The sequence below is a fragment of the Nothoprocta perdicaria genome, unplaced genomic scaffold (assembly GCF_003342845.1).
Source record: "Nothoprocta perdicaria isolate Ctin4 unplaced genomic scaffold, notPer1 scaffold_5, whole genome shotgun sequence".
Classification (NCBI taxonomy): Eukaryota; Metazoa; Chordata; class Aves; order Tinamiformes; family Tinamidae; genus Nothoprocta; species Nothoprocta perdicaria.
Window position 1 is genome coordinate 9,192,037 of NW_020455754.1, and position 24,756 is coordinate 9,216,792.

The following is a 24,756-nucleotide window of genomic DNA, read 5'->3' on the forward strand; positions in this document are numbered from 1 at the left end:
TCTCCCACTGCGCATCTGACTCCCTGCAGTCAGTGTGGATGAGCTGTGTTTACTGGACTGAACACAGAAAATCACTTCATCTGTATGTGTTCAAAGAAAGTTCATGTAGAAGCTGCTTTGCAGCAGCAACAGCAGAGGCAGAAGATAAATGTCATCCCCCCTGCACAAGAGCACCAGGCAGGCATTCCTGTCCCCAAGAGCAGATGATAAAAGCCCTGGTGGTACCTGCTTTGCCATCAGCTGACTCTAATTGGCGATCAGCTTTTGTTGAAAGCAATGAAGATGGAACATGTATCTATACTACCTGTTTGTCCCAAGCAACCAGAATACTACTACTGTCTTCTGCAACATTAAAAGTATAAAGTTCTGCACTGAGCATGATGAGCTCCTCTAATTTATTTCAGTAAACCCACAAATGCTGGGCTGTAGAAATACAAGTACCTGGATAATACTTTGTTGTCCTTCATACAGCTGTGCTTGGTTGTTGACTACATGAATCAGGAGAAAGCAGTTGATTTTGCAGTCCAGAAGTCTGGAATTTATTAGCGGAAATTTTCAGACTCTCCCCATGAGTTGGCTTAGCTGCCAGAAGTCAAAGCAAACAGAGCTGAAAACTCATAGTGAGGGGTGTGAAACAGTTTTTGCTGTTTGACCAAAAAAATGAATCGACAGAAAAGCCAAACAATTTTAATTTTTTTCCCCTGGTTTGCTTTATCTGTAAAAGAAAACCTTTACTGAAATTCTTAAGAGCTTCTCTAAAATACAAATTTATTTAGAGAACATCAGCAGGGTACTTGCTACCAAAGACTGTAGTTGCACTAACCTCTTAAAGGAAAGGGAGGAGGCGGGAGATGCTAATTTATTCACTGAGGAGTTCAAGCTATGTACTTTACCCTACAAGGATCTCTTTCTCCTACCAAAAAACCATACTGGAACCCTGTACAGAAATCAAAACAGCTCAGTGAATGTTAACCTGTGATGCTGTGATTAAAATGGGAGCAAAGTTCTTCATTTATGTGTTCTGGCATGTGGTGCTGTGTCTCAGAAAGGCTGAGTTTTCTGCTTGGCCTTCTTATTGGAGGAGTTTGTTCTCTAGATCCTTAGAAAGAGTAAATTGCAGCGCTTCACTAATGCAGCCACCTAGAAAAAGCTGGAATTACTTGTGGAGAGGAGGGATCCATTACTCCCAGGAGAAAAAGCGCATGAATCCCGCAGGGCACCAGCCAGGGCCTGCCCTGCTCAGGGTCTCGTCTCTATTTCATCCATTCTGTGGATTTTTCCCCCATTCCCACTATTTCCCGACCTGCTCCAGAGTCGTGGTCCCCTCGGCGAGGAGGGGGCAACAGCATTTTCCTCCCTCCTCACCAAATCATTTCTGGACCTTGGCCAAGCTGTTCTCCTTGAGGTCCTGTGCCTCAACCTTCCTCCTGCCCTGTTATTTCTTTGCACAACAAATATCCGTATTCCCCAAAGCGCTTCCCTATCTTGTTACACTCCCGGATCCTTCACCCTGGGAGAGGCTGGGCTCTGGTGCAGAGCCAACAGCTTTCTGACGAGCGCGAGCAGAAGAGCACAAAAGCAAATGACTTGGAGAGCTTCCCGTTCGATAAGTGAAGGGGAGGCAAAGAGGGAAAAAAACCTGTGTGTAAAAACTCTCTTTCAAAAATCCTTAGTCCAGGCTGTGGTTCTGATACAAAGGGTGATTCAACGAGAGCTCCTGAAAGCTGGACTGCTCTGAACACTGAAGTGGTTTATACACACCTACAGTTCTCGAAATCCTTTAAGCCTTATATAAACACAGGCTGACAAAACCACCTTGTCTGGGACTTTAAAGGTGTTAGGTAAACTGCAACTGGGAGACTTGGATGGCTCAAAAAAAATCCCTGTTTCTGCTTCTCGCTCTTCATCCCCTTGAACCAAGGATTTCCAGCCAAGTTAGGGGTTACCCCCCTGCAGAGGCTCGGAGGGGACAGACACAGCGTGTCCCAGCGTCCTGGAGGTGACCTCGTGTCACAGGGAAGCTGAGCCCGCACAGGGACAGGACGGGCCTGTGGCAAACGGGAGCGAGGGACTGTGCCCTTGGCAGCCCTCACGTCTGATCCGCACTGGGCTCCTCTCACGGGGGCAGCCAGCAAGCCACGGGCCTCAAAAAGGCTTTTTTTTGACTTCTTTTTCCTCCTCTTCCTATAAACTGGATCGCGTAACTGTTGCAAATGAAGGCAGCAACTTGCAAGTCCTTTAGTTCTGGGCTCCTGGTGCTCGCCTGCCACAGGAACCAATGACCTCCCCGATGAGCGTTGCCCGTCGCTCCGGCGCTGCAATTGTCACTCCAGCCGCAGCGGCAGGTGCCGGGCAGATTCTGGAGCTGTCGCATCCTCCTTCGGTTACCGCAAGTGGTTCGGAAGATATGTGACATAAAATGGGATGCTTGCTGAAAAGCTGCTTGTGAATGTATGAGATCTTCAGCATTTACCAGGTTAAACCTGCATTCATTCAGGTGGCTTAGAAATAATTTCAGTTTTTCATGCCAAGCTGGTTTATACATACATGTATTTTGGTTAAATATTTGCCATTCATACCTTAATTTAACACCAGTCTGTGTCTGAGTAAGTTTGATCTAGATCATAACGACGTACCAAAGTGTGCATTTCTATGGTGAGATTTTCCTTGACAACATGGGCAGGATTTTGGTAGCCCATGAAGCCAGCGAAGGCTCGTGAGCACCCAGAGTGAGACCTGGTGGCAACTTCCTCCGCGCTGAGCCCGTGTTCTGCAGCACGAGGGTTTATGGGGGGCGGAGGAGTCTGCTGCTCGCAGCTGTACAAATACGGGTTGGAGCTGTTTGGGTTTGAAGTTGGCCAGGGAGCGTGGGTCAACGGAAGTGAAAACTGTCTGGGCTGCTGGCGAAAGGCACTGCTTAACAAAAAGCTTTTGCATTTGACTCAAAATGTTATGACGGGCATGAATGACTTTTCAAGAGTGAAAACATTCGATTTTAAAATCAACTTGGTAACTAAGATCTGGAAAACATAAACATATACTATTTATTTATTTATTCCCGACAACCCTCATTCTATATTCTCCCCAAAATTTGATTCTGGGAGGAGTGATTATCTTTAAATTACACAAGCAATAGTAAGTGTTGAAGTTCACATCGTGAGTCTCAGAACAAAAATCTTAGTAGCAGAGTTAAAGGTGAAAATATTTCTTTATTTAATCAAAGAAGGTGCCCATGGAAAAAAAATTTCCAGGGGGAGTTTGTAACAATTGCATTGGTTTTGCATATAGTTGGTGATGGTAAAGTTTCTCTTGAAATCCCATGTGTAAAATGTCCTTATTTCTATCAAATGCAAACGTGTCCAAATCTGATTTCACAACTGTCAGATTATGGCAGATCTCATAACCCCAGTAACCTATGAATAGAGGTATAAAGGGGTCACTGATCAGCAGGCTAGGAAAACGAACGTTTCTGTTTAAATGAATTAAACTGCTAAAAGAACAAGTTTGTAAGCAGTTACAAAAACAGCTTAAACTGTAGGTGGAATTGGTGCCAAGCATTAAAAACCATATAGAAATACGGAGTGACCGTGTAGGCATTAGCATAATGGCTGTAAATGGCTCCAATAGTGGTAGGTGTAAAACTAATATTTGAGAGTGTGCTGGGCAGACGCTATCTCTGAATTACATTGTACCCTGGCTATATTTTCATCTCATTTATTTTAACCCCAAATGACAAGTAAAGGGGTAGCTTTAGTTCCCATTGTGTCAGATTTTTATATCTATCTTGATTGTAGGAGGAAATGATAGGGACAGTGGAGCTGAGTATATGAGAGAAGCCAGACACAGCTTATTTGGACTGTTTTCACAAGTTTGGATTTGTTTCCTTGTAGCTGAGAACTGCAGCTGCTAACGGGGTCTGCAGCGAAGCATCTTGTATCCCCAGCACCTTGGTCCCTTCCAGCCCCTTCCAGTTGCTTCTGCAGCAGCATCTTGCCGCACATGGTGGCAAAGGCAATATTGGGGGGTGTGAGGTGCTGAGAAATCGGACCTTTTCTGGCATCCCTTTGCTTTGCTCCTGCTTCTTGAGGAATGCTAGTATGTGCTCCGGAGAACAGCAGGTTTTGATTTGCAAAATCAGAAGCTTCTTGCCAGAGAACTGTCTAAAGGGCAAGCCAGAGGGCAGCCAGCAGCAAAACTATTTTCTAGCTTCAAAGGTGTTCCTTTCAAAGGCCAGTTTAAATCCCTGAAATATTAAAGCTGAGAAAACAAATCAGGAGGGGAATGGAATGAAATTATTCTCACCAAAAGAGCAGGCCAGGTTTGTATGCGCAGGAGTGAAAACGAACGTGAGTTGACCAGAGCAGTGCAGCAATCGCTGTGCGCGTTGCTCCGGGTGCCGAGAGCTCACGAGCAGCGGTGGCTGCTGCCACGAGGGATTTGTTTCTACACCGTAACACAGTGAACTGCCCAGTGATGTTTAAAATGCAACGCTTCCAATGAGCTAAATTTTATATGTGTTTTTTAAAAGAAGTATTGCAAAGCTTTAGTTTAAGCTACTTAGCCTTTTTGGTTTTCCATTGTATGTGCTCATTAGGAATATTCTGTTGAAAAACCAGCAGTGAATTTAAATCTCGGTTACGTTATTCTTGATCCTAGGTGCCATGTTAAGACACATTTATGCAAAACTTCTAATACACCAATCAGCGCTTTGATTATGAGGAATGATGACTCTTCTCTTCTTGCAAAAGCTGTTAATTACTATTACGTACTCTTAAACAGAAAATAGCGACTTCCCATTCCCAAGAAAGTCCTAGGCAAATTGCTGGCTAACACCTTCTCCCCGAGGACTGTCCATATGACACATATGCCTTCTTCCTTTGAACTCCTCATCCTGCTGCCTGCCGAGCAGAGGGAAGGTATCACTGTTCTCATTTCAAAGTCAGGAGTTAATTTCCTTCAAAACTCTCCATGGTGCTGAGGTGGATGCAGAGGAGCACTCGGCCTTTTGCACTTGGCTGTGTCCTGTCCTGAGGCACACACAGGCCGTGCACACACTGCCTCCCCTTGTGCTGTAAACCCATCCCTTCAAGCCAAACAAATCCATTTGTAAATACGATTACTCTCTAATACACTTCCAAAATACACTTCTAAAAGCAGTAATAAAAAGCCAAATGGCAACAGAGACAGATGAGTCTCATATAATGAGTCAACACTTCCTCGAAAAGGACATGATAACCATTAATTAATGCAGTTCATACTTCCAGCTGGGTCTTCTTTGTCTGATTTTCACCATGGGAATGTCACATGAAACATGAAATGCCTTGCTCGAATGACATTTTGGATTCCGATTCGTGATCTTTGGCAGTTCATGCAACAATTTGGGATCGATAAGCGTGTAGTGTAATGCACTGGCAGCTGAGAAGACGAGCTGCATCTAATGTCAGGGCTGCTACAAAAGGGGTAATATGAGCGCAGTGGGATGGGGGTGGGAGGGAAACACAGCTGAAAGTGGTAAAATCTTGCAGCTCTTCTGTCTTTGTACTTAAAGAGCTTCCTTAGCCTCCAAACTGATTATCTTAACATTGATCATTACTTTTAAATGATTGTTTTAAAAAAAAAACCACAAATCTCAATCTCTAAAATTCCTGTTGCATAAGGACCAAAAAGACCCAACTATCATCTTTACTATTTAAATTCAATATTAATAGCGATACTACTTAACGCAGCTGAAATCGGATACCTTCCCCTCCCTTCGGGTTGCACAGGGGAAACTCATAATCAAGGATTGCTCCAGAGGAACCACAGCGTAATCTAAATGGACAAAACAAACGGGAATGGAGTGGCAAAACGACTGGCCTGACGTCACGCAGCAAGTCAGTGATAGAGCCGGGGCTGCAGCACAGGGGCAAATCATGAACCTGTCTGATCTTGTTCCGGGGGAGAAAACACACAAAAGAGCTTGTTTGTGCAGGGTACGGTGTGCAGAGCTCTCCAGCACAAGCAGCGTAAAATAATCAACTATGCCTTCCCAAACTAACTTAAAGCAGTTGCCAACTGTAAAAGCTTTTTATTTTCTAAATTTGGTGTCTTCAAAGTATTTTAAGTCTAGATTTTGGAACTAAAATTGAGATGTATGTGCCCATTCAAGTGACAGACATTTACACAAGGGGTTAGGGTTTGGGGTTATTTTTTGGTGTTGAGGTTCCAATCTTTTTCTTAAGTCAACCTTACCATTAAAAAAGTTTCATGCTGTCACTCCTTTAAGCTGAGGTAAAAAAAAAAAAGAACTACAAAAATAAACTCAAGAGAAAATGTGCATTTATATTGTAGTTCAAATAAAATGCTTTGCCCTTGAATGTCAGGATCCTTATACAAGGAGTAACTCGGGTTACCGGTACATAATATTGTGATATTTTTAAACAATAAAAAAAATAGAAACTATGCAAAATACTGAAATGCCATGAAACTAAAAAAAAAAAAAAAAAAAAATCATCCTTAATGGCTTTGGTGAGCAAGAGCACAGCCATCCTATGCGTATTGTCCAGCAATACATCACGAGGTCCTTGCTCTGAGAACCGCCATATCCATGGTGGCAAATCAGACAAGATTTCCTGAGATAAAAGATCAAAAGTTCCTCTAAAAGCAGATAAAGTGACAGTCTCTCCCTAAACAAGGGATGGCTGGAGGAATAAGCAGATGGGGGCTGTTGGAGCAGGTCTGTTGCGTCTTTCTTGCAAAATGGAGCTAGAGAGCAGTGACAGCAGGGCTGCAGCGGCTTGCCTGGGGGAAAAACGGCTCCTTAGGGGGTGATATGGCGGCCCTCGCCTCTGGCCGCCCTCGCCACGGCTCCCAGCCGCATTCGCTTTGTCTCGGGGGGGCTTCGAGGACACTCTCGCCCACGTGTGTTCAACGCTCGTGGCCAGCACGCGGGATGGCGGCAGCTGCTCCCCCGCGAGGCTCCTTGAGGGACAGCCATGACGGAGCTTCCCGCGCCGCCACGTCGCGCCTCGCGCGCCCCGCGTGCCTCGTCCTTCCCAGAGGAGGAGCCGCTTCCCGCTCCTCCGGCAAACAGCGAGGAGGGAGCGGGGGCGGGCGGAGACCTGGGCCGGGCTTGGCGGAGGGGCAGGGCGGCCGCAGCCCCTCCGCCGCTCACCCGCTCGCAGCGCCGAGCGGAGCAGCCCCGGCGCCCGCGGCCAATGAGCTCGGCGACAGGGGCCGAGCCAGCCGCGCTATAAGAGCCGGGGCGGCCGCGGCCGCCGCACTCCTGCAGCGAGGCCGTCGACGGGAAGCCGCGCTCGTTTGCTCTCAGCGGGCAGGGCCGGGCGGCGTGGAGCGACCATGTGCGGTGAGCGGCGGTGTGGGAGCGATGGGGGCGCCGCCGCGGCAGCCCCCTGGCCGGGACCCCCTTCCCGGGACCCCCTTCCCGCCCGTTGCGGCGGGGACTGCCCGGAGCGGGCGGCGCCGGCGGACAAAGCGCGCGGCGGGACGGGAGCCGCTTTATTTCTGTTTCCCCACAGCAGGCTCGGGGCTGGGCTGGCAGGAGGTGTGAGGTGCCGGCCTCCTGCCCCTCCTGGCAGCCCCTGGTTGTGGAGCCTCGTCCGGATCCTGCGTCCATTTTGTGGGGACGTGGGGAGTGGGACAGGCTGTGGTGGCAGGGGATGGGGAAACCTCCACCGTCCTTCCAGAAACTTGCCCTTTCTTCTGCATAGTCTTTCTCATTTTCCAGCATCCTGCTGGCTTGTCTTTGCTTTTGTGAGCAAACCCATGGTGGTCCCAGCTGCCTCTTTTTGGGATATTTGGGCTTCTTGGTGATGTTTGCTCCTGTGCTAGCACGGCCACCTTGGCCAACGTGTAAACTTCTCCCCGGGGTTGGCTCTGTGTTTCTGAACCAAGAGCTGTGGGTTCAGTGGGAGTAGGACTGAGCCACAGAGATAGGGCAGCTTGCGGTTTCAAACAAAGGCTGCAAATGAGTTTAGTTGTTGGCTGATGTGAGTTAATTCACCTTCCTTTCCCTCCTAAAGATGAGATGGGGAAGGTGATATCTGTATAGATCATACTTACAATTGCTTAGGTATACTCTGGTGAGATGGAAATCAAAGCGGTGATTCAAAGGCTGCTAATACAATATGTTCTATTGTGGAGGAAACGTTAGTGAAAACATACCTATCCCTTCACTTAACCTTCCTTTCGGATCTGAATTGATTCTTCCACTGAAAGGGGAAAAAAATCCTTTTTTTCTTAGCAATGTTGGTGAATACTCTTTTGTGAGATGCCTACTGAATGGGAGCTAACTGCTGCTCCCAAAATATATCTCCAGAACTAGCTATCTCTTCTCTGCTTTCGCATCCTTTAATCATTGTAACTTCAAAAAGACCAAGGTATCTAGCAAGGGGCGTCTGCTTGAATGGAAGTGCAAGATGATACTGTTTGAGCATCAGGGTGACTTGTAACTCGCTATCAACAAAGCAAACTCGGGAAGAGCTTTGTTTTGTCTTCGGAGCAAAAGCTCTTCAGGTGAGAGACTTGGCTCCCTGCCTAAGCAAGCCCAAGGTATCGATTGCAACCACTAGGGTATGTAATGTATAAAGCCTAACACGTTGGGGCTATATTGATTGAGAAATCAAGGTGTTAGCAACGTTAAATGAGTAGAACAGCAAGCCTGGGATGGAGTAACTCAGTGTAAAATGAGTAAGGATAATTTGTGAAATACAATTAAAGTAGTGTTAGCTTGTTGCCAATATTAAGATCCCATCAATGCTTGGAGGCACAGCACCTTCAGTGCTGGCAGAATGAGTAAACACCCAAACAAAGGGGAAAGGGACCGAGGTGGTACTGAAAGGAAAAGTTTTGGGGTGTCGCTGATATGATTCCCAGACACTTAAAAATCCAAGTTGAGGTGAGGTTTGTTAATAAGAAAGCCATCCCCTAACTTCATGCTATATTGAATATGCTCTAGGAAGCATTAGGGGTTCTTGAGGTCCTCTGTGCAATCAACAATTTTAAACTGTTCTTTTTAATACCTTTTGAGGTTTAAATATGAAGAATATACTCTGTTGCCTCCATGTGCTTCCTGAAGTCAAATATCTAGCTTTTCTATTTTGAAAATACATCTGTCAATGAATACAGACCTAAGTATACTTTTTAGGAAACAGTTTTGAAATATTGTCTCATTTATGTGCACACATTCAGGCAAAGGTGATGCAGGGTTTGGAATAAGAAACACGGGCAAATGATTCTTAAACTCCTTGCCAATTTTAAATCAAAATCCACATCAACAGGAAATGAAACTGAATCTGGGACTAAGTTTGTGACATCAAAAACGTGCTTGCCTCAATACTGAGCAGAGGCTTCCTTTTACTTTAAAAATTGTTACTCTTGCTCAGACTTTACATATAGGCTGCCCTTTTGACTTTTGGTAAAATTTTGGAATTACAAGTGTTCTTGTAGAATTTTTTCATTTATCCCTCTATCCCCCCTTTCCTTCTTGGCCTTCAACTTTCAATTTTGGAAGGGAAAGGGGAATCTCTTAAACTCTCAGTATGTGCTTAAAGGGAGACCCTTATTTTGAGTCTGTTTAGCTATTTAAAGTCGGCTTTAATAGTGTCTTAATGACCTGTTGGTTTCTATTTTGGTTATCATATTTTTAAAGGTAAACTCTAACCCATATAGGTCTGTTTGATGCTCCTGGGCAAACCCCGGGGTTGTGGAAAGGTAGAGAGTAGATGGAGCATTTGGGTCGAGAGCGGTGCTGTAGTAAAATGCTTCTTAAATTTCACTGGATTCCATGCTATATAAACGAGTTAGGAAAATATTTCTTTGCTGATACTGTGCTGACCATTTAAAAAAAAAAAAAAAAAAAGCCTTCAGAATTGCATTAGGTTCCAAAGTTACTTGAAAGCCTTCAGAATTGCATTAGGTTCCAAAGTTACTTGAAATCTCTGTGGGGGAGTAAGGATGTGAGCCCTGTTGAAAAGGGCATTTAATAGGTTGGGGAGGCCGTTATAAAGAAATGTATTAGTATCACAGACCTCTCTGAGTATGATTCAAGTAAGCTTCAGTGGTGTTGGTGTGCTTCCAGAAGGAATTAAGCTACAAGAGGTCTTTATCAAACATTCTTGCTAAATGAGTTGAGCAATGTGCTTTAAATCTAGCCAAAATGATGGAGTAGGGAAGAAAATACGCAACTGGGTAAATCATGAAACAGAAGAAAAAAACTACAGAGGAAACCATGCTGAGAGTAAGATTTATTTCCTTCAACTGAAAGAGTTTGTAATATATTCCTTGACAAGTCAAGCACTGCTATTGCTTTCACAGTAATGGCCTCTAGTGACTTCTGAGTGTTCCCGTTCACATGCGAGGAGTCACAGCTCGAGTTCCCTAGGAACAAGGATCCTTTAACAATTGCAGCACACTGGTAGCATTGTAAAGACAGTCCCAAAGGAAAGGTTTTCCTGGAGCTCTGTGGAGTCCGAGATGCCACATGGAACGTAAAAGCGTGATGTGTCTTAAATGCATTGTGAAATCTGGCCTAGAAAGTAGAGCTGGATCTGAAATGAGGTGTGTAGCAATGTTTTGGAATGATGTTGAGAAATTTGTCTTGAAGAATGCTGCTCTTGAGGTCCGTGGTTAGTGCCAGAGGAGGGTAAATGCTGGTCTGGAAAAATGATCAACAAGCTCTGTCTAAGGTGGCTCTGTGTAACTGGAGGCATTATTTCAAAGTATCCACAAACAACAGTATTTAGAAGGTGCTCAAATGCCTAAATAGCTCTTTAAATGCATTTATTGTCTTAATAGCTCTATTAATATTGGACACTCTGGATATTACTGGACTTGACTCCTCATAAATCTCAGCCTTGCAAAAGGAAAGGATTTTCCACCATGAATACCTGGAAGGTGTATCCCAAGACTAGCATCATGCTCGTAGGCTCTCTGTCATCTCAACAGCCTGTTCTTGCTAATGCTGCACCCTCTTTTCTTTTTTTTTCTTTTTTTATTCCTCTCTCTCACTCTCTCACTGTTCAGTACTTAGATTTCCTCTGATTTGTTGATTAAAGAAACTGTTGGAACAGTGGAATTAGAATTTTCTGATGGGATACAGGTTTCCAAGTGTTAGTAACAAGGCCTAATCTAGCCTTATAAATGCAGAAATCCCAGATGGAATGGCAACCTCTTCTGAAGTAGAGTGTGAAAATAGTATTAAAACCAAGACCAAGCTTTTAGTGATGACTGGCCTATTCAAGAGAAGAGGTATTGGATTTTTGAGGTCATTAGACTGTCTGTTTGCAAAGGAGAAAGCAGTGAGTTCACATCTTTCTGTGACCTCTCTGTAAGAGGTGGCCTGAGTGATGTGCAGTGAGTAAATGGATCTTATGTCTCTGTCAGGTTGGGATTGGCAGCCAGGGCTGTGTTGAGGCACCGCGATTGTCGAATGCTTGTTTTCTTTGGGTGGCTCTGTTCTGTATCTTCTCTTTCCTCACTTTGTTGTCCTATCCTTTTGACGTCTGCCCTCTCTTTATATTTTCATGTCTCATCTCTTCTTGCTCAAGTGACTGGTGTGTATCAGATTAAGCTGGAGCCTTGCAGAAATAGATGTGCCAACCACCTACTTCTGGGCATTCAGGACTGACTTTAGTTACAAAAGTCTCCTTGTGTTAGTGCCGGTGAATATGCTCCTTCTTTGAATGTCTGGTTTTAGATCTGGATACGAAATAGATCACGCTGTTCCCATTTTCAGCTGTGGTTTTCATGAAAAGTAGATTTTTTTTCTTAAGTGTTCTCAAATGCTTAACTCTTGCTGGGTAACATCGGGAGGAGAGTGAAACTGGCTATGAAAGCTTGTGTGTTTGCTCGAAGAAAATGGTCAGCATCCATTTACTACATTTGTATTTTTCCATTTAAAAACACTATAGTAAGAATTATAATAAATGGGAAAGAAGGTTCTCCTGGGTCACTTTTGTGTTCTAATATAGGAAGCTTAAAAATACAGTTTGAAGGGCTACAAACTCAAAATCTCTTTGCTTTTTTTCTTCTTTCCCGCCCCCCCCCGCTCCTTCCTCTTTTCTGTTTAAGCAGGAATTTTTGCTTATCTGAACTACAGAGTACCTCGGACTCGGAAGGAAATATTTGAGACCCTGATAAAAGGATTGCAGAGACTGGAATACAGAGGATATGACTCTGCAGGTATTAAAACTTGCTCAACAAATCAATGTCAGCAACCAATAACTTACTTGAGTCATTACTATTAAGCCACAAAACCTATGTGACTTTTCATGGGCTTTTAACCTCTGTACCTTGGGTTTTCTATATTCCACAATTGCCAATTGAAAGAGCCCCTTATCTTAATTCTTAGAATTTCTTCTCCTGCTTTCTCTGGGATTTTAAAGCGGGTGGTTAGGTCTGTAGTTGGGTGGTGTTTGAGATGTAGCATACATAAGCGAACCAAACAGGGTGAGGAAGAACCCCTCCATGTGGTTTGTGCCTCAAGTTGGCTTGTGCATGTGTATTCTAGTAAAAGGACAAGAATGTAGTTGTCTGTCTATCTTCACAGTTCTTTTTTAATTTATTTTTCATCTGGTATCTCTCGTGATATATATAACACTTCTGATTGTGCCCTAAACTGTAGGTGTGGCAATTGATGGCAATAATAATGAAGATAAAGCAAGGTTCATCAAACTAGTTAAGAAAAGAGGAAAAGTAAAGGCCCTAGAAGAAGAATTGTACAGTAAGTGTTTTCAAACTTACATCTTCCCTTGGCTTCCCACTCTTAGCATATCTGCATCTCGGCAGAAATTCAAACTGTGAAATTAGAGTTTTATACCAGTAATAATTGCATTGTATAGTTTAATGGCAGCTCTAAAGGGCTTTTTGCCTCCCAAATCTACATTTGTAAAGCAAGATAATCTTCAGTTACAGTACTGTGAAAATTATTGGCCTATTCTCCTTTTTTTTTGATTGCTCCCGTGTTCTTTAAGACCCAGGTCCCTTGCTGTGCTGCTGGTGTGATTACTGTGCTTGGTAGATGAAATATCAGAGCATGGACTCTGAAAGAATTTACACTAGCATTTAAACAGCTGGCTGTCATCTGTGTGCTTTATACAGCATTTCCATCTATGAAGGGGGGAAAAAAGCTATATTTTAATGCACTTATTATATTAATGTGGTTTGTTAGCCTAGTTATTGGTCAAAAATGCTGAATTGGCTGAATGGAAGTTTATTCCCACTAATTTGAACTATCTAAAGTGTAATGTCAAGAGATCAAATAATTTTAAAGGAGGGTGGAAGATGGCTTTTAATTTTTTGCCTGTAAAAATTTTTGGACTTATTACTTGAATTTGCCTCACCCAAGCACACTCACAACTTCAAATATTTGATAAATTAATTTCTTATGTGTAGAACAAGACAGCTTGGATTCAAAAGCGGCTTTTGAAACACACTTTGGGATTGCTCATACTCGCTGGGCAACTCATGGAGCACCCAGTGCAATAAACAGTCACCCTCAGAGATCAGATAAAAAGAATGGTATGTATTTTCTATAAGATGTAATTTGTCTTTAGCTTATAAGGTTGAAATGGTTGAATTTGCATAATACAAATAGCTGGCTGTCTTACTAATATTATGGTATCTGTTCTGTGTGCTAGGGCTAAGCTGTTGCAGTGCTGCTGAGGTCAGATGCTCATATGATAAAACAGAATCTCTTCCATGGCTAAAGTAATACTGAATAAAGTAAAAATGAATGAGATCTCTTTTCTGAAAACTGGTACTCTTTTTCTGGCCAGTGTGTAACATTGTTGCAGCAATAAGACATTGTGAACAGAAGTGTTTAAGTGCATCAAATTGTCTGGGCTAGAAAAGGGAGATTCACTTTGCTTCTCACCTGAGAGACGCCGTGGTGCTGTTCCAGTAGCTGTAGCTTAAAACTGTCTTGATGTTTAAAACTGTCTATGTGAAGGTTGGGAACAACCTGTACATATGGTCAGCATTTCCAAGCCTCTGTATTCTCTTGTGCACGCTATGATTAACTGATACCTTAACTGGGACTGCTGTGATTAACAGACCTCGGACTACTAGTTAGCTTCTAATGTATTTTTAAGCTCTTCTGTTTCATGTGCACTGTGTTAAGTATCTTGGCTTCCCATTACTTTTTCTTTCAGAGTTTGTTGTAATCCATAATGGAATCATCACAAATTATAAGGATCTGAGAAAATTCCTGGTGAGTTTGTAGCAGCTTAATTATAAACTAAAGGCCCTACTACCCACCTCCAGATATTTCTTTGATAGGATCTGATTGAGGTTTGTCAGCATATCAGATGTAAAATGGTATCATGAGGGAGACTGCCTCATAAAGATACTCAGGAGCTGCTGAAGTGCAATGCATTCTTATATTCCTAAATGCAAAATATTTGAGTAGAGTAGCATTGTGCTCAAACTGTTTGCAAGTGTGTACACGCGTTAGCCTCTGCTAAGCAACAAGTCAGGAGGGAGCCCAAGCAAGTCTTAGTTTGTGTTTCCAAAAGACTGAGCTGTGACAGATTACGTCTTTACTGTGATATGTGTGCCTGTCCAGTGTAAAGCTCTGAGTAGGGAGTTGAAAACCTCTATTTCTTGCCTGAAGCTGAAAAAAAATTGTTACTTTCCTGCATGGTATTTCAGGAGAGCAAAGGCTACGAATTTGAGTCTGAAACGGATACAGAAACAATTGCCAAATTGATCAAATACGTGTATGACAACAGAGAGAGTGAGGAGACCAGTTTCTCAGTCTTGGTAGAAAGAGTTATTCAACAATTGGTAAGTTGTGTGGTTTCTCCCCCACCTTGTGCTAAAGGGGAAGCTATCTGTGGGGTTCCTTAATTCTGCATTTGCGCTTTTTGGTCATCTTCAGTACTCCTTAGGAATTGCTGTAAATAAAGCTTCTTGACTTTTGAATTATTCTTAATAGACCAAGAAATTAGATGAAAACTCCTTAGATATTGATAGATGCATTATAAACTTAGACTGTGCCCAAAAAGTTTACACTCTGTGCAGATGTGTGTTTCTCCTCGTGGTGGAGTGACTGTTACCTTCTTTTTCTTTCGTAAGGCAGGAGGGCTTTTGCTCTTGTTGCAGTAATGCTTGTCAGCCTTACAAGCTGCAGTAAGGCATGTTGTATTTTGGTTGCATGATTGTGTTCTTGGGTGAGGGCCTCCTCCTTAAACTAGGAGCAGCTCCAAAATGTGTGATGTGATGAGGAAAACCTAGCTGCATGTTCTTATAAAACATGTGTTCAGAAACTGTTTTTAATGTTTCTTACCAGTAAGAGCACCGAGATCTTGCCCTGGAGCTATTTTATAAATAAAAGAAGCTGAAGTGTCTTTTCTCAGTGTTCAGTTTCTGAGTTTTCAGCTGTTTTTTGTGAGGGCTGTTCTGCTTCTTGGCTAATTCCTTTAAAGGTGCAGTCTGCCTTCCAGGAAGAGAATTCCTGATAATAGTAATGAGCTTTCCCTTAGAAATGTCTCAGGAAGAGGGGCCCCAGTTTAATGAGACGTGACTGAGATAAGAATAAAGTCCTAAATAACTTATCTGTCTGCATGATTTCAGGAAGGTGCTTTTGCATTGGTTTTCAAGAGCATCCATTACCCAGGTGAAGCTGTTGCTACTAGGTGAGTACAAGTAAAATATTTATTTGCTCATGCTAATATCTATTATCCTTAAAACAAGTCTTTTAATCTTCAGTTTAAGTAGACTCACAGTGTGACCAACTCTTCTCACCAGGGAACAAAAAAATTTGCTTAATTTGAATTTAGTAGATGGATGTCTGCACTACTGAAATCTGTATGAAATCCAGCAAAGCCCCACTGAGCTATTTAAATTTAACTTGATTTGAGCTTTATAGACTTCAGATCACAGAATTACAGTGATTGGGTATAATGATTAGGTTTCATAAAACACTCTATAATCTTTCACTTGTTTTCTACCTAATAAATTAGACGTGATGCCTCACTCCTGAGGATCCAAACACAGTATGAAGAGAAGTCAGACACTGTATTCTTGATTCATGTGAATTACACTTGTAGCTGGAGATCATCTAGTTGACGCTCACAGAAGAACTTAGTACTGACAAATTTATTCCTGTAGCCTGTCCCTTTTCCTGTTACAGCCTCACAACAGTTTTTTTTAATAGCAACATGTGACTCATAATTGAAAAACTGATCTTAATTTCCCCAATTTCAGAGGAGCAGTGGTGAAGACTGACATTCTGAGCTTAAAAGGCTACAGGATGAAATAGTATCCTAGTAGTAAAGGGTGATTGGATATATTGCTGACTCTTGACAGAATCAGCTTTTATTTAAACAGCTTAGCAGAGGTGCAACTTCCTCTATCTGAATATAGATTTGGGGAAGAGGAGGTGGGGAGGATGACTCACTAAAGTGTGTGGTCTTTATCTAGGTAAGGTTTTGAGAATTTTAAACAGAACAAGACAAAAACATATAATTTTTGCAACCCAGTGGAATTAGGATGAACTCCTACCCTCGTCCTTTAGGGACCAGATTGGATGTTTTCCTTCAGCTTTGCAGATGTTCTATGACTTCCTTGCCTGACGCTTTCTCCTTGCCAATTTGTGAATGTTCCCTTTGTAGGAGAGGAAGCCCTCTGCTTATTGGTGTTAGAAGCAAGTACAAGCTTTCCACTGATCAGATTCCTGTTTTATATAGGACATGTAAGTTGATAAACTCAATTATCTTATTGCTAAGATTATTGCCACTTTATAATTAGAAGTTAGGCTAATTAGTTTGTGAATTGTAGAACAACCAGATGATGGCCCAAATTGGTAACCAAGATATGCTATTTTTGTACCTCTGTATATGCATCTCATAAGTCTTTGCTTGGTTCCTCTCACCCTAAAATACTATGTAACTACATAGCTGTGATTCCTTGAATCTGTATAGTCTGTAATCTAGCAAATCTTTGGTCTGTGTTTCAGATTTTTTTCTGTATTTTTTTTTTTTAAACAGGCAACATTGAGAACGTAAAGAATATATGTAATTCCAGAATGAAAAGACTTGACAGCTCTACCTGCCTGCATGCCATTGGGGATAAGGCAGTAGAATTTTTCTTTGCTTCAGATGCAAGGTAGTATAGTACTTAATTTTCCTTTCTCCAAGAATTGCTTTTGTCTAGAAGTGAAACAGTTCTGGAAGTCGTACGTTGTCTTGCTGCAGTGCAGCTGTTCTCTGACAGGATAACTGCCTCTCTAGGTGGCTTTATAAAGCCCACAAGCTAACATAAGTGATAAATGCAAAGGCCTGATACCAGGTCTTAAGTGGTGAGCAGGTGCTATATCTGCTTAGCACTAACCTCTGCCCTCTGTAAAACCAGTCCCGTGCAGGAAGGCAAGCTGAGTGCAGACAGCCTTTAGTGAAGTGTCTGGGCAGCATATAGGCTGCTCGGGGGCTTCGGGGTACTGAACCTGCTGTCTGTGGCTCAGGAGAAAATAATGGTGTGGTTCCATCTCAGCAGGAATTGAACACCAGAGAGGCACTTCGTCTCAAGCAAGATCTTGACCTCAGGTCTTGGTGGGAGACCCTGCCACACCTGGAGGCAGAATCGTTAGGAATTTGCTGCTGTGAGATGGTTCCTGAGCTTTTTACTACCCATTCCTGTGAAAGTGCAGGAGCAGCAGCAGATGGAGCCATTTCCTTTAAGATGGTTCTATCTATAGTTATGTTGAAGGGGAAGATAGGGGACTCGAGTGGCTCTGGATACAAACTGGCTTTGAGGAGTGTTGCTGCCACCTCTTACTGAAATGGCACGTTTGTCTTGGGTTTCCTTTCTGTAGTGCGGTCATTGAACACACCAACAGAGTAATTTTCTTAGAAGATGATGACATTGCAGCAGTGACTGATGGGAAGCTTTCAATTCATCGTCTCGAACGTTCAGCTAGTGATGATCCTTCCCGGGCCATCCAGACCTTGCAGATGGAATTGCAGCAAATAATGAAAGGTGGGTTGAAGTGTTTGTAATTCAGTATATTCAAAGATGAATAACTACTGAGTGTATAGGTAGTAAATAGGCCTGATTTGTGGTATTTGTACAGGGAACTGGTTAATTTCTGGACTTGAAATTGAAGAAAAGGTGGGCAGAATGGGACTCTGCTCATCTCTAGTCTCAGTTCTAGGTACTCTCTGATTTCAATATTGGATGAGAATTTCAACATTACCACAGTTAGGCTATAAACCAATAACTGAGATGGAAATTGACTAAAAAAAGCTTTTTAAAGAAAGCTAAAAATAGGCTGTTAATTTTGGGAAAATGAAAGCAACTTAATATATAAAGCTATCCCTTCTCATCTATGCTTAAATCAGTGTGCTACCACACCTTATCTTAAAAATTCTCTTTATAAAAGACTTGAAATTACATGGCCAGGTTTATGTACAGCTGGTTATGTTTTCCTAAACAGGTAACTTCAGTGCATTCATGCAAAAGGAAATTTTTGAGCAACCAGAATCAGTGGTCAATACTATGAGAGGCAGAGTGAATTTTGTGAACAGCACAGGTAAGTTAGTGTAACTTGAAAGCTTATGTTAAGTCAGCAAAATTTGAACATATTAACTTGAAAATAAAACTACAGCATTAATGTGTGTTTTTCTTTTGTTTATATTTGCAGTTCTGCTTGGTGGTCTGAAAGATCATTTGAAAGAAATCAGAAGATGCAGAAGACTGATCATTATTGGCTGTGGGACCAGTTTTCATGCTGCAGTAGCTGTATGTTCAGCTTTACCACATATCTATGTTTCAGATGAGCTCTTCATCTCTGGTGTCTTTTCCCTTTCTGTATCTTATACTTGGCCTTGTACCTAGGTCTGACACTATTACACTTTTAGCTTTTATGCTATTACAATTTTGCTTTTTATGCTGCTGTTTATGCTTCTCTTACCTGTTATGCTATAGATCTTGTCTTCACCTTGGTGTTGAAGCACTCGTGATCCTTTTAAAATAAGATCCAGTTAGATCCCCCTCTAAAGACCGATATTTATATTGGTGGCAATGTTAATAAATGTCATGTGCTCATTGAATTCAGACTCGACAAGTACTGGAAGAACTAACAGAGTTACCTGTGATGGTGGAACTTGCTAGTGACTTCCTGGATAGAAACACACCTGTATTCAGAGATGACGTGTGCTTTTTTATAAGTCAGTCAGGTGAGCTGCTTCTACTGTTTGCCTTTAACTGATGGAAAGTTTTAGAGAAAAGAAAGGGGACAAAAGTGTGCAAGTGTGTATGTGTATGCCGTTGTCTTGCAGAGGGACAGTAGCAATGGGCGTATTTTTGCATTTTTAAGTGTGAAGGCAGTTATTTCTTTTCTGGAGTTGCACCATAAAATCAAGTCTAGGCTTTTTAGGCTTCTTGGGTACCTTTGTAATGCTACACCAGCCTTAAAAGTCAACATGTAAATATTTTCCAGGTGAAACTGCAGATACACTTATGGCCCTGAGGTATTGTAAAGAACGCCGTGCTCTAACAGTTGGCATCACAAACACAGTTGGAAGCTCAATATCCAGGGAGACCGACTGTGGAGTACATATCAATGCAGGCCCTGAGATAGGTGTGGCAAGCACAAAGGTAATGGCTGTTCACTGTTTTGACTTTCAGACTTCCACTGCTGTGGAACCTAGTTAAAATTTTAATTGTGGAACTTCAGAATGAGGTCATGCTAACCCTCTACAGGTGTAGCTACTAAATGTTTTGCTTTGTCTGCAGGCTTATACCAGCCAGTTTGTGTCTCTTGTAATGTTTGGCTTAATGATGTCTGAAGACAGAATTTCCTTGCAAAAAAGGAGGCAAGAAATCATTCGTGGACTGCAGTCTCTACCAGGTATGTTGACGATTTGGGAGTGGAAAGGCTGCGAGAGAACATAATTTGGAAATCCTTACAATGTGACCCCCTTATCTGACTTTAGCCCCCTTTTTCCCCCAAGCCCCTGTCAAGCAGGCAATGTAAGAAAATCTCTTAACTTCATGCTACTTGCCAGTTTTATGAGTACTGTTCCAAGAAAATAAGTAGGAACATAGGTTATGTTTTCTAATGATAATAGCATTTTCTGAGAAACATTTTTGACCTAACTTAATATTTTTTAAAAGCCTTTCACTTGAAATCAGTATTGATTAAAAAGGAAATTAATGTTGAGATGATAGAAACTTGCATTCCTTTTACAAAAGCATAGATACTGCTGTGACCAATAATTTGCCTAGAAGATTCGTTGCTGAAAATTAGGCTGGACACAACATACTTAAAGTTGCAAAAATAGAGTTAAGTTGAACAGCTAAATTAGGCTTATTTGTCATAGTAGATCACTGAACAAGCAAATTTGTGATTACGGTTTCATTCAATTGATAGAAGTTTTTTATATGTACTTTTTGTGTGATCTGATAGAGATGATTAAGGAAGTCTTGTCTCTGGATGAGAAGATACACGACTTGGCTCTTGAGCTGTACAAGCAGAGATCGCTGCTGGTTATGGGTCGTGGATATAATTATGCCACTTGTCTAGAAGGAGCTCTGGTATGAACCTTTTGAAATCCTTGAATACTATTTAAAATCAGCTTTTGTGCTTTCTTCAATATAGTTGATTTCTGATACTTAATTCTGCTGCAGTATAATTGTTTTCTATAACAAATTTGGTTAGTCCTCTTGGATTGAACGCATTTATCAGCTGAATCTGTAAATGCTATTAGTCTCTTGTTTCTTTCCTGTAATAAATGCAGTGTTTAAGCATATTTTAGTGAAAACTGTTAAGTTGGGTGACTGTCTTTTGCACTGGGATATTCATTATACATGTCTCAAAAGATGGAAAAGCTAAAAGTAGTATGTGTTTGTCACCTAAGTTTGTGCTGAGTGTTTGGTTTGTAAAGTTTCTGTTGGTCACTCCTTTTCTTGCTTATCTGTAAATTCAAGCACGTGGGCAAACCCTGCTTTGTGTCTGCTTTTGAAAGTAGCACGTGTGCAGCCTTGATGCTTTGTTGCTCTTGTGGCCTTTATTTCTCATTTGATCTATTGATCTCTCTTTTTAGAAAATCAAAGAAATCACCTATATGCACTCTGAAGGCATCCTAGCTGGTGAGCTGAAACATGGGCCACTAGCGCTAATAGATAAACAGATGCCTGTTATCATGGTGATAATGAAGGATCCTTGCTTCACCAAGTGCCAGAATGCTCTGCAGCAGATCACTGCTCGACAGGTGAGCTGTTTACTTAACCAATGTCACAGGGCAAAAGAATGTGCACATTGAAATGTATCGCTGCTGGCTGTGCCTCAGAAATAGGATATTTTTAATTATAAAATTGTACATAAGGAGGGTTATCTGTATCATAATTTGTCATTAAAGTAATGGAAAATTTCTGGTATATGAGTGGGTTTTTTGCTTGTTTTGAAGCAAATGGAATAATATTAAGACTCAAAAGGATGAAAACATTAAGTTCTCATTTACATATTGGCATTTGTCACTCCCATTGTTGTGCAAGACTGACTGTTCTTGTCAGCTGTTGAGTATTTTCAAACATACTACAGACATGCTGTGAACCAGTATCTCAAAGCAGTTCTCCTCTCATCTTTAGTAATGCTTTAAAAACCTTGTTTTCAGGGTCGCCCAATCATCCTGTGTTCTAAGGAGGACACAGAAAGCTCCAAGTTTGCCTACAAAACAATTGAGCTGCCTCACACTGTTGACTGCCTTCAAGGAATCCTGAGTGTTATTCCTCTCCAACTGCTTTCCTTCCACCTGGCTGTTCTCAGAGGCTATGATGTAAGTGCCTTCTATATTTAGGCAATCCAGTTAAAGCTGAACTACCTGCCACCAGTGTAAAGTGAGAGGTACAGTTAGATAGCATTTCTAACAAAGAACTTGAATGGAAGTTAGTGACACTGATGGTGACTCTTAAGAGATGACACTTTAGTGCCAGTTTTTCAGCTCTTTTTTTTTTTTGCAATTGACATCCTTAAAAACAAAGTCACATGGCTTGCATAGTTTTATTAAGAACGCAGTTTAGACTTCTTCAGACAACTAAATCTTAAAATATGATGTTGCCCATCGACTCAGATTCTATGTCTCATACAGCTTAGTTTGACCCTTAAAACCTCTTTGGAAAAGGTAACCTATACAGTATTTATCAGGAGGGCTTTGGAAGCGAGGATGAAGTCAACAGTGAGTCATTATCTGCAGATCTGTAGTCTCTTGTGTGCGTTAATGAGCTCTGCTTTCTCTAGACACATTAGGAAGTCTTAAAAAAGCATGCAAGAAATGAAGTGCCAGATGCAGAATGTCAGTTTGGCTCTGTCATATACTGAAAGTCTGTCTTTTCATTTTAGGTGGATTTTCCAAGAAATCTGGCCAAATCTGTTACCGTAGAATAACAGCCAAGAACACTGCTTCTGTCACCAGACCTCTAAGTTATGCCTTTATAAATGTGTCTTTCTGAATTGATAGGTACACATTTTTCTAAGAGGAGGATAGTGCTAACTGGAAAGTTTCAGAAGCCTTTGTCTTTTAATGCAGCTTTGAAAGCTTTTGATGTGCCTTGTACCCAAGTGCTTTTGCTCACAGCAATTTTTTTCCAAGTTCAGAAATTGCCAAAGGAGAAGATAAAAATCATTGTTTACATACAGTATATTAAATGGACTCTTCTACTGTGCAATATATATATAGCTCTCATCAGAGCAACTGTGAACGTTTTTAGCCTACACTACTTAATTAGTTTTAAAGACATAGTATTTATAAGTACAATTGTATAGCTTTTTTAAGTTATTTTTGTATGTATGTTGCTTCTCTGTAGCATTGATTATTGCTCAGAATGTAAATATCTGAGCAATATGTTGACACTTGAGTGTGGTTGTTAGTATTTCTACTTTAGCCTCAACCTGGAAATCTGTTATCCTTCTCCCTCCTCAGCTTGCCCTCCCACTTTGCATCTGTGTTGTATTGAACCAGTCTGTTCCAAACCACCTCTGTGGCTGTAAATTCCCAGCTCTGTTTTCACTTCCTGCTTCTTTCAATGAATTATTTGAAAAGCCAGAGCACCATCTTGCTTTGTATGCTGCCCTGGCTCTTATTTGTGTAACATGTACAGGGCGACAAAATAAGGGAACTGGATGTCTTTCAAGCAGTGCTTCTGTTTGAAGAGTGTACAATGAAATTGCTATACAATTAAATACTCTTATGTAAAGTCGTTTGTAGTTTCTGCTGTGTTTGTTGCACCTGCCTGCTCCTTTTGGCTCGGAGCACGGCTGTAGTGCTGCAGTGCTCTGCCAGGCATCCTCCCGGTGTTGCTTCAATCCAGGTAGCAGGAGCTCTTTGTCCTTTGCTCCTTGGACAGGAGGAATAAGATTTGGTGACTGCTCCTCAGCGCTTTTCTCTGGCTCTCCTTACTCTGCAGGCTCCATGATAGGAGCCCTGTTTTTGGGGCACTGTAACTCAGATTTATGAATTCTGGTGGGAGGACCTCATGTTAAAACTGAGGTAGAGGAGACCCTTGTCCCCTGCCACTTCCTTTCAGGACCCTTTTAGTTTTGTGATTGGTGATACGTGGAAGAAAAGGGCTTTGAAGAGTAAGAGCAAGTCTTACCACTCAAACACAAATCATTCATGCAGTATTTATTTATATGCTTTCCTCCTTCTGTCTTTTTGGGGCAGGTAACTCAAGTAGTTTAACAGGACAGCCTTCCTGGCTAAAAACTTCACCAGCCCTTTACAGATAGATTGTGCTGCTGGATTTCTGGTTCTTATCAGTTCGTCACTCATTCTTCTAGTTGACTTTTCTCTGATGTAGATAAAGATTCCCCCACTTGAAGTGGGAAGGTGTGCCTACATTTTTACATGCATTTTGATCATAATGCTGCTTCCTTGGCTGATGGAAAAATTGCAATAAAAATTTGAGTACAAACACTCACCACCAAGCATCTTTACATTTTCAAGCTAGGGCTAATCAAGGAATTGCATGAGGAAGCAATGGGTTTTTCAGAACCCAAGGTAAATAAACAGAGGGGCTTCTGTAGCCGTTTGTGACTTAGGCATTGTCAGAAAACATAAACAGAAAGGGATTAACTCCCCTGAAGTGTCTAACCCTGCAGCCTTCTTTCTAAGAGAACTACTTCACCTATGTAAGCAGTGACAGCTTAGAAATGCCACCATGGCTTGTTTTAAGAGAGCCATTTCCAATTCCTCCTTTATAAGGCCCCAGAAGAAACCCTACCCTAACTTTTAGGTATGTGTTGTGGTAGATCACAGAAGATGCCCCTTCTCCTCTCTACATTTACTGTCTGCTTGGTGAAGAGTGAATCCAGTCCCACAAAGCTTCCTGCTGTGGGTAGGAGTGACCTGACTGGGACTAGATAAAAATAAATAAAACTGTATTTTAAATCCAATGCAAGAAGGGTGAGGACAGAAAAGAAAGTGCTTTGCTAACTCCTAAGGAGTTGGGGGGTGGAAAAAAGCCCTCCAGTTTATTTTGGGCCAGCACCTGCTTTAGGAAAAGACCAGCAGTGCAGAGGTCAGGGCAGAGGGGAGAGAAAAGGGGGGAAGGGGGTGAGGCGCAAGGCACAGAACGAGGGGGGCTAATGGCGCCCCGTGCAGCCGTGGGGGGCGGGGCCGCTGGCGCCTCCCGAGCCGGGACGGCCGCGCAGGGCCCCGCCGCTGCCGCCGCCCCGCGTGACGAGCGCGGTGACGTCAGGAGCGCGCTGACAGCCTGACATGGGGCGATGACGTCACCACGCGGGCGGGGCCGTGACCG

At 42.2% G+C, this 24,756-nt stretch overlaps 1 protein-coding gene across 1 annotated transcript; it reads left to right on the top strand.

Moving 5' to 3' along the window:
* Nucleotides 1-7,271: 7,271 nt before the first annotated feature.
* On the top strand, nucleotides 7,272-23,067 carry GFPT2 (glutamine-fructose-6-phosphate transaminase 2). Its single transcript, XM_026047666.1, has 19 exons — nucleotides 7,272-7,345; nucleotides 12,073-12,180; nucleotides 12,623-12,721; nucleotides 13,393-13,518; nucleotides 14,151-14,209; nucleotides 14,650-14,784; nucleotides 15,574-15,635; nucleotides 16,614-16,693; nucleotides 16,989-17,106; nucleotides 17,813-17,976; nucleotides 18,434-18,529; nucleotides 18,641-18,738; nucleotides 19,055-19,175; nucleotides 19,439-19,596; nucleotides 19,735-19,849; nucleotides 20,408-20,535; nucleotides 21,045-21,212; nucleotides 21,615-21,776; nucleotides 22,340-23,067. Exons 1-19 carry the CDS (start codon nucleotides 7,339-7,341, stop codon nucleotides 22,382-22,384), a joined length of 2,049 nt encoding a protein of 682 aa, XP_025903451.1. The 5' UTR covers nucleotides 7,272-7,338; the 3' UTR covers nucleotides 22,385-23,067.
* Nucleotides 23,068-24,756: the final 1,689 nt, after the last annotated feature.

What these genes read in the sequence shown, in the direction of transcription:
- GFPT2 (XM_026047666.1), top strand. An exon ending in CCTAGAAGAAGAATTGTACA is followed by an intron (nt 12,722 to 13,392) that starts GTAAGTGTTTTC and finishes TCTTATGTGTAG; the next exon opens with AACAAGACAGCTTGGATTCA. An exon ending in ATTGCAGCAAATAATGAAAG is followed by an intron (nt 17,977 to 18,433) that starts GTGGGTTGAAGT and finishes TTTCCTAAACAG; the next exon opens with GTAACTTCAGTGCATTCATG.